This window comes from Nansenia antarctica (genome assembly GCF_963989245.1).
Source record: "Nansenia antarctica genome assembly, chromosome: 1".
Lineage (NCBI taxonomy): Eukaryota > Metazoa > Chordata > Actinopteri > Argentiniformes > Microstomatidae > Nansenia > Nansenia antarctica.
Window position 1 is genome coordinate 86288195 of NC_137674.1, and position 17601 is coordinate 86305795.

A 17601-nucleotide genomic window follows, 5' to 3' on the forward strand; every position below is an offset into this window, starting at 1 on the left:
GCCAGATTTCTAATCGAGCACGACTGAATGACCAGCCAAATTGTACACACGTTGTATAGACACTGTCCACTGAAAACCGGACATCTGGCAACCCAAAATGTATATTTACTCTACTGTACGTAGCCTACGTGTATGTAATTTACCGGTAACCTGAATGGATGAAATGGATGACGAAAAGCTCATAACTTGTCAACCAGTCAACCTGACATCTTCAATTGTGGATGGAGCAATCATCTATTTTAACGGTTTGACAGTCAAGGGCAAGATATGAACATCACCATCAGCCAGCCACTACACCTATATAGCCCACAGCTGCCACTATACACATTACTAGCTATACGAATTACTGCATGCATGATTTATTTCCGTGTCATGCCACATAGCTACACGGCCCATCTCACATACAAGACGCCTATATTACATAATAATAACAATCGAGCATGTAGGCACTATATTGTAGCGTGAACGCAGGAACATTCGTCAGCCACACGGACTTACATATTGAGCCTCATCGGTTGGCAGTGCACCGCTCAGACCCCACGGGGGGGTCTCAAATACCCGGCGAGTTACGTGCCCTTTTAATTATTTACTATTCAGCCAATATGTCCAATGTTTGTCTTATTTATAGGCCTATGATTATTTGAATGAGATGAATTTGTACTACTGTATATTTATGATGATTAATTGAGATGCATGATCAGTTGTGGAAGTTGAGTCCTAGGGGCGAATAGCTAGATGTTGGACTGTCTCCGTCCTCCGATTCTATGTCTGCCTGATCATCGCCCATAATAATAAAGTGGCTTTTATAATACACCTTTCTGGCTGTGTGTTTTGTGCGCTCCCTCTCCTGACATTTTACCAATACCCCTAAATCAGGGGACCCACATATTTTATCACAATATGTCCAGTTGTATCTTGTAGAAATTGTGGAAGCAAGGCAAGCAATATTGGTAGAGCCTATAGTAATCAGCCTGCCTGGTCCGACTACGTAACAATAAAGTAACAATTGAGAATGGAATGTTGTGTTGCGACAAAAATTGCACGCCGTGTGCATTGGGATGAGATTTTTTATGATTTTCTCATAGACTTCAATGGTGTGAGTTGAAAATGGAATTTTGCGGTGCGACAAAAATTGCATCGCACGCCGTGTGCATTGCAATCGAATGTTGTCGTGCAACAAAAATCGCACGCCGTGTGCATTGGCCTTAAATCACCAAAAATAGACAATCTGGTCAGAGCAATAGAGTGAAATAGTGGGACTTTCATATAAAGCAGGAGCAAGAACGATATGAGGCTGATTCCAAGTTACTCACAAGGTTTTTAAATGTTCCAAGAGAAATTAGTTCCTTCACACACAGGTCACACACACACACCTCGTATCCTTGCGGCCTTCCAGGGCCAGGGTTGGGGGGCTTCCAGGTGACCTTCATTTCTGAGGAGGAAACGCTGGAAGCTTTGATGTCAGACGGGGCCTCCCTCGGCTCTGAGAACAGACAGACAGACAGGATGGTCACTCCTACTCTGAGGTAGAGGACAGACACAGACAGGGTGGTGTCACTCCTACTCTGAGGTAGAGGACAGACAGACAGACAGACAGACAGGATGGTGTCACTCCTACTCTGAGGTAGAGGACAGACAGAAAGACAGACAGACAGGATGGGGTCACTCCTACTCTGAGGTAGAGGACAGACAGACAGACAGACAGGATGGTGTCACTCCTACTCTGAGGTAGAGGACAGACAGAAAGACAGACAGACAGACAGACAGGATGGGGTCACTCCTACTCTGAGGTAGAGGACAGACAGACAGACAGACAGGATGGGGTCACTCCCACTCTGAGGTAGAGGACAGACAGACAGACAGACAGACAGGATGGTGTCACTCCTACTCTGAGGTAGAGGACAGACAGACAGACAGACATCCCTCTGATGTAGAGAACAGAGAACTTACAGACACACATCCCACAGACAGACAATGCTGCAAGCATTTTCCAGATTTTTTTTTACAAAATAACAGATAACAAACAATGTGAAACACTAATTGCAAACTGAAAATGTATCGGCAATACTCACCTCCCTCAGCAGAGTGAACTCACCTCCCTCAGCATAGTGAACTCACCTCCCTCAGCAGAGTGAACTCACCTCCCTCAGCAGAGTGAACTCACCTCCCTCAGCAGAGTGAACTCACCTCCCTCAGCAGAGTGAACTCACCTCCCTCAGCAGAGTAGACCGTGACCACGCCGCTGAAGGGCCCGTCCCCCTTGTTGTTGTAGACGCCCAGCTTCACCTCGAAGGGCGTGAGCGGGGGGAAGGTCTCGTCGCGGTACTTGTAGGTGGTGGAGTCGGCCGACGTCACCATCTTCTCCTTCCAGCCCCGCGTCCCGTTGGCTCGGAATGCCACGATGTAGCCGAACCCCTCGCCGTTCTGGAACTCCTCCGACACGGGCTGGAACCAGGGAGAGGAGAGGAACTTATTTAATTTTATACAACAGTTAGTTCCGACCAAGTAGATTTGATTGGACAAGAGGCATTCCATGAGTGCTGATATACAGTATAACAGCACTGGGACTTTTAACTATATGTATCACTCCGAAATTACCGTTAATACAAAGTAGCTCGTCTGCAGATGTTTGTGTTCAGGTTAGTAGGCAACAGTCCAGTTGCGGAACAATTTTTTGTTGACGGAGCCAAAATAAATGATTAAATAAACAAACAAATCAAAATCTGTTGTCACTTATTATTGTTAACTAATAAATTGCGCTGTAGAACTGTTGTATAAAAGCAATATCACACTCGAGGTCGTGCTGTTATACCTAATATCAGTATAACGCTATTGTGTGATATTCAGGGCTGCCAAGTTTCACCAAAAGTTTGGAGTGAGATTTTTTGGCGGTGGAGCGAGCCAAAAGCGTTTTGGCAGCGGCGGCCCCTCTCTCCCACCCAATTATTTGTGCTAGTTTCCTGCAATTTTACATGTTGTTCATAATAAACCAGCGCAAGAAATTAAAATAATTAACATTTTATAAAACAAGAAAACAAATCAGACAATATATCATATTTATGAAATCTTAATAAACAAATACAGTAGCCTACAGACTCTAAAAGAAAAATGGGCCCCATCAACAGGACTCAGCCCCTTGGTCAGCAGCAGAAAGACCCTTGATCATCATCTTATATACAGTGCATTGCTCATAGATGGCTATCATGTTATACAGTACATACCAGGGTTTTTCCTGGGTCAGAATGAGGGCTTGGTGGTTGATCTTGTGCGCGCGCAGTGCGCCCACATTTTTTTTGAGGGACCCCCAATTGTTGTATTTGTATTGTAAATTGTAATTATTATGAATTATTATTATTATTATTAATGTACCTGGTTATGTTACAGTAGAGAAACAAAAAACAGTTACCAAAACTGAGTATTTACTAGCTAAGATTGGCAAAAGATTGGCGTGGTGCAACCGAAATTAGTAAACAACTAGTTTGAAACTAGCTAGTAACAACTAGGGGTTTAGTAACTACTAAATGCCTGCATTTAGTAATGACTTACGCCAAATTGGTGCAACCCAGTCCAGTAGGCTACCAGATACGATGTTGTAATGTATGCACATATTTTGCTACCACGGTTGCCAGACGAAATTGACAATGTCCAGCCCAACCGGTCTAAAAGCTGCCGAATCCACCCGTCCAGTGTGACCAAAAGTAGCCCAATCTGGCAACACTGCTTGCTACGTTCTTGCAGCTCGCGTGAACACAGGTTCTTCCATCAGCGCTCGCCTGCCGCTTCGATTGCAGACTCAAGTTAAGGTGCAGCGTGCAGAAAGATGCCACGAAACTCATGTTTGGTAGCTTTCTTTCAAGGAATTAAAAAAATAAAAGTCCCGTAAAGCAATTGTTATTTCTCGCCGTGAGAAATAGAGGTGCGGCGTGAAAGCGTGAGAACTGGTTGAAATGCGTGAGTCTCACGGCGATTGCGTGAGACTTGGCAGCTCTGGTGATATTGCTTAATTATTTATGAATGAATGAATCGTTTAATGACCACACAACCAAGGTCGGTGGAATTTGTTGTCGGTACAGATGGAAAAGTTCAATACAGTGTCAAAACATCAAACATACACACATTACACATGACTATCACAATGGACAATATACACACATAACCACAAGACAAAAACATAGTCTATCACTATAATAATAATAATAATAATAATAATAATACAATAGACTTATATAGCGCTTTTCTAGACACTCAAAGACGCTTTACAAACTGAAAAGATTGAGTAGTAATAATAAAAAGAAGCAAAAACTAAATAAAAGAAAGTATAGGGGCCTAATTGAGGTAGTGCTGGGGACACATGAGGACACATTCATCTGCCACGCTGATTGATGTCATCCTTACGAATGCCCCTTCTAATTATAAATCTGGTGTCTTCAGTCAAGATCTGAGTGATCACTGTGCCATTGCATGCATACGCTCTGGCTCCTCAATCAAGCGACCATCAGTGATCGGAACCAAGCGCTCTCTGAAGAAGTTTGAGCTGGGGGCCTTTCTCCACGATGTTGCAGCAGAAAACTGGGACCGAATTAATTCAGTCTCCACTGTGGATGACGCCTGGTCCTATTTTAAGATAACTTTTAATCAGATCATCAACAAACACGCCCCACTCATAAAATCACGGATAAAGGATCGCTTCAGCCCCTGGTTTTCCCATGACTTGGCTGAGTTGATCCGCCAGAAGAACACCTTATGGTGGAAAGCTCGTTCCACCCAGTCTTCTGCTGACTGGCTTGCCTTTAGGCAGTGTAGAAATAAAAGCACTCAGGCTGTCAGAAAAGCCAAAACCAGTTACTCCTTGGACAAATTTGCATCCTGTGGCTCTGACGCCAAGATGTTTTGGAAAACGGTCAAAGCCATGGAAAACAAACTCACTTCCCCTCATCTTCCTAGTGCAATGACCTTTGGTGACACTGTTGTCACTGACAAGTCTCACATGGCTTCGCTTTTTAATCATCACTTTGTCAACTCGGCCCATGTATTCTCAGCTACTCCCCCCATTGCTGCTTCACCACATTCTAGTAGTGGTCTAGTGGATAGTGAGTTGGACTTGTGATCGGAAGGTTGTGAGTTCAAATCCCGCCTGAAACCACACCACTACTAGTGTGCCCTTGAGTAAGCCACTTAGCCCTCAGTTACTCCAGGGGGAATGTCCCTGTAATTCGTAATTGTAAGTCGCTTTGGATTAAAAGCGTCTGCTAAATGGCAAAATTATTATTTAATTATTAATTAATTACATTCTCCTCCTCCTTCCAGCTGTGACGCTTTCTCCTTTAAACCTGTCTTGACCTCAGAGGTTTTAGAGGAGCTAACCAAGCTAGACTCAAACAAGTCTGCTGGCCTTGATGGGCTCGAACCCATGTTTTTGAAAGCTGCTGCACCTGTCATTTCCGCTCCCATCACACGGCTATTCAACATGTCTTTTGAGCTGTCTGTCTTTCCTCCTGACTGGAAATCCGCGCTGGTCTTTCCCCTCTTTAAAGGTGGCTCTAGCTCCGACCCCAACTGCTACAGGCCCATCTCCATCTTGCCGTGCCTGGCCAAGGTCCTGGAGAAGCTGGCTCTCAAACAGCTCAGCCACTTCATGACCTCAAACAACATCCTGTCCAACATGCAGTCTGGGTTCCGGCCTGGCCACGGGTGCATCACAGCTACCTTGAAAGTTATGGATGACATTCTCACTTCCTTGGACTCCAAGCAGGTCTGCATCGCTGCCTTTATCGACCTAGCTAAGGCCTTTGATTCTGTCATCCATTCCATCCTTCTACAGAGGCTCTCCAACATTGGTCTCTCGACAAACTCTTGCAACTGGTTTGCCAGCTATCTAACTGACCGAGTTCAGCAAGTGAAGACTGAAAATATCTTGTCAGACCATCTCACCATCTCTAAAGGGGTGCCTCAAGGCTCCATCTTGGGACCAACGTTGTTCTCAATCTACATCAATGATGTAGCAAAAGATGCTGGCAAATCCCAGATCCATCTTTATGCTGACGACACCATCTTGTATTGTGCAGGCCCTTCACTCCACTCTGCGGCTTCCACTCTACAACTCAGCCTCACCTCCATTGAGCAGTCTTTTCATCGCCTCCATCTTCTCCTCAACACCAAAAAAACAAAGTGCATTCTTTTCGACCGGAGACCTCGTGTCAGCAGCCCCCCTAAGATCTTCTGTGTTGACGGTTCCGAGCTGGAGTTCGTCTCTTGTTACAAATACCTTGGCCTTTGGCTGGACTCATCCCTTTCCTTCACCACCGACATAAAGCACCTGCAGACAAAAGTCAAAGCTTGCCTAAGCTTTTTATACCGGAACAAGGCCTCCTTTACCCGTGCAGCCAAACATACCCTTGTCAAGATGACCATCCTGCCCATATTTGACTATGGCGATACCATCTATACTATAGGATGGCATCTCAGTCTGCCCTCAGGAAACTCGACACACTCCATCACTCCGCCATTCGTTTTGCCATTAGTGCGCCTTTCACAACTCACCACTGTGTTCTGTACACCCTTGTAGACTGGACATCTCTTCACAGCAGACGGCTCTGTCACTGGATTCATATTATCTACAAATCCATACTTTGCAAAACACCTTTCTACCTCTCATCCCTTCTGCACCTCTCTCACCGCCCCGTCATCGTTCTAAGATCCAGTGATCTTGTCCGACTCACCATCCCCAAAGCCCGTACCGTAGTCGGGCGCAGCGCTTTCCGGTTCGCTGCAGCACACGACTGGAACACCTTACAAAACACCCTCAAACTCACCGCCCTCACCTCACTCACTGCTTTCAAACAAATCCTGCAGCGAACCATAGTCGATCAATGCACCTGTTGATCACCGTCTCTCACCCATCCCATAACCCATCACTGCCTCATTTTAAGTACCCCTGCTCCACTACCCCCGCTATCCCTCACCTCCGCTCTTCCTCACCCCTACCTCCTCCGTCTCTCTCCCCTCTCTCTGACTGTTAGTATTTTAATGCATCTGTATTTGCCAGTGTTTTATTGTTTTATTGTTTATTGTATTACTTAACCTTGTTTTATTTCTAGCTCCCCCTCCCCCCCCCCCCCCCAAGAGCCATTGCTTTTTGGTCAGGCTGCATTTGCAAATAAGAATTTGTTCTTACATGTTTGCCTGTTTAAATAAAGGTTAAATAAAAAAATAAAAGGGGGAGGAGAGGGTTAACTGGTGAAGGTGAGCTTGAAGAGGTGGGTTTTGAGGGCCTGTTTAAATGTTGGGAGGGTGTTGGCCTCGTACCTACGACCGAATCACAGCCGTGCTGATATATAACAGTATAACAGCACTCCCTCTCGTGTGATATTGCCTAATTATTCAGCGAATGTTTTATAAGAAAGAGCGAAAGCTGCCCAGACCTCCAGTCTGTGGTGAGGTTATGAGGGGACACACTCAGATCAGTTTTACTGGCTCCAACGCTCGTCTGCTGTTCTACTAAATAGGTGATACTGGGAGCCGCCTGCAACACCTGCTACATATTTAATGGAACCGAATGCAATTTATTAGGGGAGATAGAAATGTAATTAAAATGTGAGCGTGCGGAATTAAATCTTAGGCTTAATTAAATGCATGACATACACCTGTTTGCTCTGGTTTTTGGGCGGAATGCGATGATTTTCACAGGTTTCAAAACGTTGACACACCCTCAAGGCTTTCGGAGACCGTGCCTTCTCACTAGCTGCACCCCCCGCCTCTGGAACTCCCACCCTCAACCACTCAGAGACTCACCCTCACTCTCCACTTTTAAATCCCACCTCAAAACCTACCTGTTCTCCCATGCATACAACCTCCCCTACCCCCTAACCATCTCCCCTAGCCCTGCCACCCCCCTCTCCCCCCCGCTGGACATTGCTGTTGTTTCTGTGTTTTCTGTTTTCCCCATATTGTCAGCGTCTTTGAGCCCCGGGAAAGCACTATATAAAAACAATAAATTATTATTATTATCATAAGGCATCAAATGACCATAGTCTTTACAATGGGAAGCTGCTATTTACACACAAAGACCACTATTTGGCTGTCTTGTAAATTAGCCTGCTTCCTACACAGGAAAACTGCAAAATAGCTTTATACTAGCTTATCCTGATGTGATTTTGAAAATGTAAGGATACTGGGTGGTAGAACGCACATATCTAGGAGACGTCATGAAAGGAGGGTCCTGAAATTTGATAGAGTGCAAAGGTATAACAATTTATTTTACTCACATGGTCAAATGGGGTCAAATGACAGTGACAGATAGTGTGAATGCTGCACAGCACAGTGCAACACACAAGACTGAGGGAAACTAGATGGCTGTGTAGAGGCAGAGAGTATGGTAGGGAAGCGGAGAGAGAGAGAGAGAGTATGGATGTGCTGATCTGAGTCAAGGTTAAGTCTCCCTGTTTGTGCTTCAGGTCCTGCCGGGCTGTACAGCGGTGACGGAGGCGGCGGTGGTTTCCTATTATAGTTTCCTAGAGAAAAAAAGCCTCTCGCCTCTAAACAGCGACTCTAATGAGACGGCTGAGCGGAGCCGCAGCCATTGTTTAGCCATTCATCCTGGTTAATAACGCAGGCCAGCACAGCCCGGCCCGGGCTCCGACAGGCCTCCACACATGGTTGGAGAGGCAGAGCGGCCGTGCACTTACATGCCCTGACTGCCAAAACGAGCTGCCATCTCTCTCTCTCTCTCTCTGCCTCCATACTCCCTCTCTCTCTCTCTCTCTCTCTGCCTGCCTCCCTCCATACTCTCTCTCTCTCTGCCTCCCGGACCCTACCATACTCTCTCTCTCTCTCTCTCTCTGCCTCCCTCCATATTCTCTCTCGCTCTCTCTCGTCTCCTTCGATATCCATCTCCATTGATCACGGACAGACAGAGCCTGCGGAAAGTTATTTCACTCAAGTAGAACGTGTGGATGATCCTGTGGGATGTCACCCCCCCCCCAAAAAAGTGATGATGCGTGTGTTGACCAGTGACCGATTCTTGCGTCACTGACAACGAACAGAGAAGAACAAGAGATACTATAATGTGATGCAGTCTGATCATTCGGTCCGCATCGTCGGCAACCAATCGAAACGTTCAGACTTTTCTTTTGAAACAGGGAACTACGTTTCAACGTTGTTGAGAATCACAACACAACAAACTCCCTAGTCGAGAACACTACTTTACATTGTTAGTAGGCTCACAAAACAAGCTGTGTTAGTTGACTAGCGATGTGTCGTTGGTTTTCAACAACACAGCAAGGTATTCACAATTTTCTAAAGAAAAGTCAGATCATTACATCGGATCCCGACATGAGGACCAAAGCATTAGAATGTGTGACATACGTCTCTTTATTCATGTGTGCGGTTGGTTTTTCTTTCATTAAAAACAAACAACAGTGCTAACTGCAGATAATGCAAAGGAAATGTTTAAATATATTAGCATAGCATTTGATTAAGAACACACACTGAGATAGTTTAACAGACATTTCTGCATAGTAGTACTTGTTGAACAAAACAATAACAGTGGTTTGTAATTAAACTGTCATCAGAGATACTAAGATTTGAATTATGCTAACATTCTGGCTACTCTTAATGAGGTTCTTGAGAGGTTGTAAAAAATGTGCAATGGGCAAGGTATCAAGCAAGGTGACTGGCCGCTCACTGGGAGCAATTTGAGATTTCAGTGTCTTGCCCAAGGACACCTCGACACGTGGCCAGCCGGGCTTCGAACCGCCGATCTGCTGATCTTGCGATCATTAGACGCCGGCTCTACCTCCTGAGACACAGCCTCTACCTCCACCAGCCTCTACCTCCTGAACCACAGCCTCTACCTCCCCCAGCCTCTACCTCCTGAGCCACAGCCTCTACCTCCTGAGCCACAGCCTCTACCTCCTGAGCCACAGCCTCTACCTCCACCAGCCTCTACCTCCTGAGCCATAACCTCTACCTCCACCAGCCTCTACCTCCTGAGCCACAGCCTCTACCTCCTGAGACACAGCCTCTACCTCCTGAGCCACAGCCTCTACCTCCTGAGCCACAGCCTCTACCTCCTGAACCACAGCCTCTAACTCCTGAGCCACAGCCTCTACCTCCACCAGCCTCTACCTCCTGAGCCACAGCCTCTACCTCCTGAGACACAGCCTCTACCTCCTGAGCCACAGCCTCTACCTCCTGAACCACAGCCTCTAACTCCTGAGCCACAGCCTCTACCTCCACCAGCCTCTACCTCCTGAGCCATAACCTCTACCTCCACCAGCCTCTACCTCCTGAGCCACAGCCTCTACCTCCTGAGACACAGCCTCTACCTCCACCAGCCTCTACCTCCTGTAACACAGCCTCTACCAGCCTCTACCTCCACCAGCCTCTACCTCCACCAGCCTCTACCTCCTGCGCCACAGCCTCTACCAGCATCTACCTCCTGCACCACAGCCTCTACCTCCATCAGCCTCTACCTCCCTGAAACACAGCCTCTACCTCCACCAGCCTCTACCTCCACCAGTCTCTACCTCCTGAGCCACAGCCTCTACCTCCACCAGCCTCTATCTCCACCAGCCTCTACCTCCTGCGCCACAGCCTCTACCTCCACCAGCCTCTAACTCCTGATACAGCCTCTACCTCCTGAGCCACAGCCTCTACCTCCTGCACCACAGCCTCTACCTCCACCAGCCTCTACCAGCCTCCACCAGCCTCTACCTCCTGAGCCACAGCCTCTACCTCCACCAGCCTCTAACTCCTGAGCCACAGCCTCTACCTCCTGAGCCATAGCCTCTACCTCCACCAGCCTCTACCTCCTGAGCCACAGCCTCTACCTCCACTAGCCTCTACCTCCTGAGCCACAGCCTCTACCTCCTGAGACACAGCCTCTACCTCCACCAGCCTCTACCTCCTGAAACACAGCCTCTACCTCCACCAGCCTCTACCTCCTGAGACACAGCCTCTACCTCCACCAGCCTCTACCTCCTGAGCCACAGCCTCTACCTCCACCAGCCTCTACCTCCTGCACCACAGCCTCTACCTCCACCAGCCTCTACCTCCCTGAAACACAGCCTCTACCTCCACCAGCCTCTACCTCCACCAGCCTCTACCTCTTGAAACACAGCCTCTACCTCCACCAGTCTCTACCTCCTGAGCCACAGCCTCTACCTCCACCAGCCTCTACCTCCTGAGCCACAGCCTCTACCTCCTGCGCCACAGCCTCTACCTCCTGAGACACAGCCTCTACCTCCACCAGCCTCTACCTCCTGCGCCACAGCCTCTACTTCCACCAGCCTCTAACTCCTGACACAGCCTCTACCTCCTGAGCCACAGCCTCTACCTCCTGCACCACAGCCTCTACCTCCACCAGCCTCTACCTCCACCAGCCTCTACCTCCTGCACCACAGCCTCTACCTCCACCAGCCTCTACCTCCTGCACCACAGCCTCTACCTCCACCAGCCTCTACCTCCTGCACCACAGCCGCCCCTTCTCATGTCAAGGTTACTTTCCTGTTGACAGTTGGGCCTCTGTACTAAATAACCAGCAGAACAACCATCCACATCTGTTCACCGTCCCCCAGGTGACGGCATGTCTCTAACAGCCCTCGTTTGAAGTCCGACAGCATTGTTCATTTACATTGTTCATTTGCGCAGACGCTACGTAGCCCCACGACTCAGGGGGAAGCCAAAGATTGCTCTTTCCTTTGACAAACAGTCCACACTCATATCCTCTTAGGTAGGAGGTGGTAGGAGATTGATCCCATTTTGTAACAAGCGGTTTGAAGAATGAGAACACAAACAGATGTTCCCGAACACCCTGGGTTTGACGGGGGGTCTGCCTAGTCCAAACGTAACATTCACTCAGCGTTGCTGCAGCTTCTATTTTTGTATATTGTGGAGTATTAATTCTGAGATTCAGTGAAAACAATCCCACAATGCATTAAGTAAGGAAGTAAAGTTTATTTCTGCAGCACCTATCCCAGACCAGGGGTCACAAAGTGCTTCACATATAAGAACATAATAAAAGAGCAAAAGTTATAGCAGATTAAAAGAAATAGGTAAACATAAAAAGTAAAGTGAAAATAAGAGCAAGAAACAAAAAACAAGTGTACAACAAATAATAACAAGACACAAAAAGACAGACCTTTGGGGTTAGCCAAAAGCCTGTCTGTACAGGACAGTCTTGAGCTGTTTTTTAAATGCTTTGACCGAGACCGCTGATCTAAGATCCAAGGGCAGAGCATTCCAAAGTTTGGGAGCCACGGTTTGGAATGCTCGATCACCCTTTATTTTAATCTGGTACTGGGGACAACCAACAAACCCTGGTCAGAGGACCTGAGAGACCTACTGGTGTTATGGCTGGGCCTCCACACACACCCTCCCCCGCCCCCACAGCTCGAGCACAGCGTGCTCTCCGCCGCAGGTGAAGCTTGTCACGTTAATTGGATGGTCATCCAGCCACAGCCAGACCAGCACACCTGTCTCCACTCCCAATCAACCCTCTGGCTACATCTACCCTGGACTTTCAGTCATTCATCGTCAGTTCTTCCCTAAGAATGGCCTGCCCACGCCAGCCACTACCGCCAGCCCGCCAGGCTGAAACCCCCGGGCTCAGCATATCTGTTTTTCCACCTCTCTACACTGTAAATAAATACCCTACGGGGTTAACACAGTATTCTGCCTCCGGTGTCGTGCTCTTGAGCCCCCAAACTACCGTGGCATATCAGAAGAACTGACCATGCAATTGGGCTCAGACGACACGAGGGACCGGGCACCATCTCCCACCCCTGGATCCGGGCCGACGGCTATCCAAGCCTAGGGGAAGGTCCTCTCTGAACACGCTCGCCTCCTCCACGAGGCAGCTACCGCGTTCCAGGTCCTGAACACTCGCCTTGCAGCTCAGGAGGCTAACCAGGAGCGCCGCGCCACCCAGATGCAGCACCTCGTCACCACGACCCAGGCGCTTACGGTACAGGTGGCTGCGCTCGCAGCTTCTGCCCCCCCCCCCCTGCTCTTCCAGATCCTGTCCAGCTACCGGCACCACTAACTGGACAGCCACGGGAGCCCCACCTAGCCAGCCCCCGCCCCTTCGACGGAGCCTTCGCCCAGTTCCGAGGATTCATCCTGCAGTGTGAATAAATTTTTTCACATCAGCCCAGCCAGTTCTGTTCACCGGCAGCCCATGTGGCGTTCATCACCAACCTCACCACCGGCGACGCCCTGTATTGGGTCCAGGCCATCCTCTGCGCCCGCCCTGACCTGTTCGGTGACTATACTGCTTTTCTCACCGAGTTCAAGAGGGTTTTCGATCACCCCACTGCAGGACAGGAGGTCGGGGCGCGACTGATGACACTCCACCAGGGGAACCGGACAGCTGCGGCCTACTCTACTGAGTTTCGCACCCTGGCAGCCGGAAGCGGGTGGAATGACAGGGCACTGCGATCTGCTTTCCGACAGGGGCTGAGTGAGGCTCGGGACAAGCCCGTCACCCTGGACGAACTAGTGGCCCTAGCCATCGATGTCGACGAGCGCTCCCGGGAGCGTCGGAGAGAGAGAGGGCGCCACCAGACCAGCTCGCCACTTCTCCAAGACTCCATCCTCACAGACAACCCCTCCTCTGCACGGGAGTCGACCAGCACCCCATCCACTGGTGAGGAGCCTATGCAGCTTGGCCGGACCCGCCTCACCACGGCGGAGAAGGAGAGGAGAAGGGTCCAGGGGCTGTGCCTCTACTGTGGGGAGAAAGGGCACCTCCGTGACACCTGCCCGTCCCTGCCAAAAGAGTAGGCTCACCCGAAGGGGGATTCCGGGTGAGCCGTGTCTCTCACTCCCCACCAACCACCAGCCCAGCCAGGTTCTCTGTCACCCTCTCCTGGCAGGGTCATAACCTCACTGTCGAGGCCATCATCGATTCGGGGGCAGACGAGAACTTTATGGATGCCCAGCTGGCCCGCTCCGCTGCCGTTCCCCTTGTTGCTCTAGAAACCCCCCTTGCCGTCTCAGCCCTAGATGGACACAACCTGGGGCCTCTCACCCACCGCTCAACACCCCTCTCCTTGACCGTCTCCGGGAACCATGTGGAGGAGATTCGGTTTTACATCCTCAAGACCCCCCAGTCCCCGCTCATCCTGGGACGACCGTGGCTCGAGCTCCACATCCCCCATGTCAGCTATGGTGAGGGACGCATCCTGAGCTGGAGTACCTCCTGTTACGCCCGGTGCCTCCGTGCCGCCCATACCCCCTCATCGCCTCTGCGACCGCCTCCGGCTTCCCCTGATCTCTCCTCCATCCCAGAGGTCTACCACGACCTAGGAGAGGCCTTCAGTAAGGAGCGTGCTCGCACCCTGCCCCCTCACCGGCCCTACGACTGTGCCGTCGAGCTCCGCCCTGGCAGCAAACACCCAGTCAGTCGTCTCTACAACCTTGCCCCCCCGGAGAAAGCAGCCATGGACACCTACATCTCCGACTGCCTGGCTGAGGGGCTCATCCGTCCATCACACTCCCCGGTGGCAGCGGGGTTTTTCATCGTAAAGAAGAAGGATGGAACCCTCAGACCATGCATCGACTACCGTGAGCTCAATGCCATTACCATCCGGAATACCTATCCTCTTCCCCTCATGAGCTCCAACTTTGAGCCCCTCCTTGGGGCCACCATCTTTACAAAGCTGGACCTCCGGATTCGTGAGGCCATCTGGTCCGGATTCGTGAGGGGGACGAGTGGAAGACGGCGTTCAAGACCCCCCGTGGCCACTATGAGTACCTCGTCATGCCCTTTGGTCTCACTAACGCCCCCTCCGTCTTTCAAGCCCTCATGAATGACGTCCTCAGAGACATGCTGGACATCTTTGTCGTCCTCTACCTGGATGACATCCTGGTGTTCTCCAGGAACCCTGAGGAGCACGTTCAACATGTCCGCCTAGTCCTCCAGCGCCTCCTGGAGAATCGCCTTTTCATTAAGGCTGAGAAGTGCTCTTTCAAACGCTCACTCTGTTCGGTTCTAGTAGGGTTAAATGCTATATTCTGATCAGCCTGGTTGTAAAGCAAGCCATGCTAACCCATCGCTAGTTCAAACAGACCGTAGTAGACTTTAAACAACAAAGAGACACGGATTCAATCATGATTATTATTTACTTGCAAGGAGGATGAATCTAAAGGCCTCTCCTGCGAGAGACCCCCAGATTCACACTAATCTCTCCTCCTGAGAGCCAGTCTTTTATTCTCATACAGAAAGGAAAGGAGGAGGCAGTTTGTGATCCTATCAGTCACCTAGATGGTCAGGAGGGCCGTCCCCTGTGATGTCACTATAGCCTTAAGTCAGGGGGCTATTGCACAACATTGCACAACACTCAGGGGGCTATTGCACAACATTGCACAACACTCACCTACAGCATATATACAGGCCCCTATCATATACAATCTATGCATCGAAGTGGACGCCCAACTTGGACTGAAGATAAGGAGTGGACAATGGGTGAGGAAAAGTTCATACACAGAGCCCAGAGTACAGGCTGTACAAAGTTCACACAGTAATACACAGAGCCCAGAGTACAGGCTGTACAAAGTTCACACAGTGATACACAGAATTATACAGAAATGTATAGAGTACATGTACTAATGTACTCTTCAAAACATCCACAACATTATGGAAACATCATTCAAACCTATCACACTCTTTGGAGTTCCTGGGGCTCATCGTGGAGGGTGGGTTGACTCGCCCTGACGCCAAGAAGACTCGGGCCGTCGTCGAGTGGAGCCAACCTACCACCCGGAAACAGCTGCAGTCCTTTCTCGGCTTCGCCAACTTCTACCGGCGATTCATCCGGGACTTCAGCCGGGTAGCCGCTCCCCTCACTGCCCTCACCTCCCCCCTGCGCCAGTTCACGTGGACACCCGCAGCCAGCGCTGCCTTCAGTGACCTGAAGAGGCTCTTCACCTCGGCGCCGGTCCTAATCAATCCAGACCCCTCTAGGCCCTTCATTGTGGAGGTGGACGCCTCAGACACGGGCGTCGGTGGCGTGCTTTCACAACGGTCGGATGACCAGACCGTGCACCCCTGCGCCTTCTACTCCCGCCGTTATACCCCCGCCGAGGCCAACTACGACATCGGGAACCGCGAGCTGCTGGCGGTGGTGGAGGCGTTCCACGAGTGGTGGCACTGGCTGGAGGGCGCAGAGCACACCTTCACCGTCTGGTCGGACCACAAGAACCTAACCTACATCAAGTCGGCCAGGCGGTTGAACTCCCGTCAGGCACGCTGGGCCCTGTTCCTCGGGCGGTTTCACTTCCACCTCACGTTCCGTCCGGGCTCCCTGAACGCCAAGGCTGACTCCCTTTATCGGCTTCATGCCGCAGAGGAGGAACCCACCACTCCTGACACCATCATTCCATCCTCCCGGGTCGTTGGAGTGGTCACCCTGGAAGTCGAGGCGGTGGTCAGAGCTGCCCAGCGCACCCAGGCAGATCCCCGGACTGGTCCCCCCGGTCGCCTCTTCGTCCCAGACGCCGTCAGGACCAAGGTGATGCAGTGGGGCCACGCCAGCCGCTTCGCCTGCCACCCTGGGGCCCTACGCACCCTGTCCTTCCTGCGCCGGCGGTTCTGGTGGCCCACCATGGCCGCGAACGTCAGGGAATTCGTCTCGGCCTGCCCTACCTGCGCTCGCAGCAAGGCATCCCACCGGCCGCCGCCATCGGGATTGCTGCAGCCTCTACCCGTGCCCGGTCGACCGTGGTCCCACCTCGCCGTGGACTTTGTGACCGGCCTTCCCCCGTCTCTGGGCAACACGGTCATCCTCACCATCGTGGACCGCTTCTCCAAGTCTGTGCGGTTGGTGGCTCTGGCAAAGCTACCGACCTCGGCGGAGACGGCGGAGCTACTCACCACCCACGTCTTCCGCCTTTACGGGCTTCCCCAGGATGTGGTTTCCGACCGTGGTCCCCAGTTCACGTCCAAGGTGTGGCAGGCCTTCTGTTTGGGGATTGGGGCCACGGTCAGCCTCTCCTCCGGCTACCATCCACAGACCAATGGGCAGGCGGAGAGAGCCAACCAGAGCCTGGAGTCGGCGCTCCACTGCATGTCCTCCCTCCATCCATCCTCCTGGAGCAAGGACCTACCCTGGGTGGAGTACTCGTTGAACGCCATGGTCAATGAAGCCACCGGCCGGTCCCCCTTCAAGTGCTCCTTGGGGTACCAGCCACCCCTGCTTCCTACTCAGGAGGGCGAAGCGTCAGTACCTTCGGTCCAGGCACACCTCCTTCGCTGTCGTTGGGTCTGGACCTCTGTACGCTCAGCCTTGCTTCGGGCCACTGCCCGAACCACCCGGAGCGCCAACCGTCGTCGCACTCCAGCTCCTGAGTACCAGGTTGGCCAGAGGGTCTGGCTCTCCACGGCTGATCTCCCCCTAAATGTCTCCTCCCGGAAAATGGTTTCGAGGTACATCGGCCCCTACGCCATCGACCGGGTCATTAACCCCGCTGCCATCCGGCTGGTCCTTCCTCACTCCCTCCGTCGAATCCACCCGGTGTTCCATGTCTCCCGGGTAAAGCCCTATGTCGCCAGCGACCTGATGCCACCAGCCCCTGCACCACCCCCTCCTCAGTTGGTGGATG

The 17601-nt window shown here is 51.0% G+C and overlaps 1 protein-coding gene across 1 annotated transcript in view; it reads right to left on the reverse strand.

Annotated features, from left to right (window-relative positions):
• The window catches only part of cntn5 (contactin 5), a gene marked incomplete at its 5' end in the record, with an annotated part of 185283 nt that overhangs the window by 6923 nt on the left and 160759 nt on the right, over window positions 1–17601 (reverse strand). The window contains 2 exons of the mRNA XM_080526744.1: window positions 1374–1483; window positions 2211–2445. Of these exons, the coding sequence (XP_080382870.1) occupies window positions 1374–1483; window positions 2211–2445 (345 nt within the window). The remainder of the gene's footprint in view (window positions 1–1373; window positions 1484–2210; window positions 2446–17601) is intronic.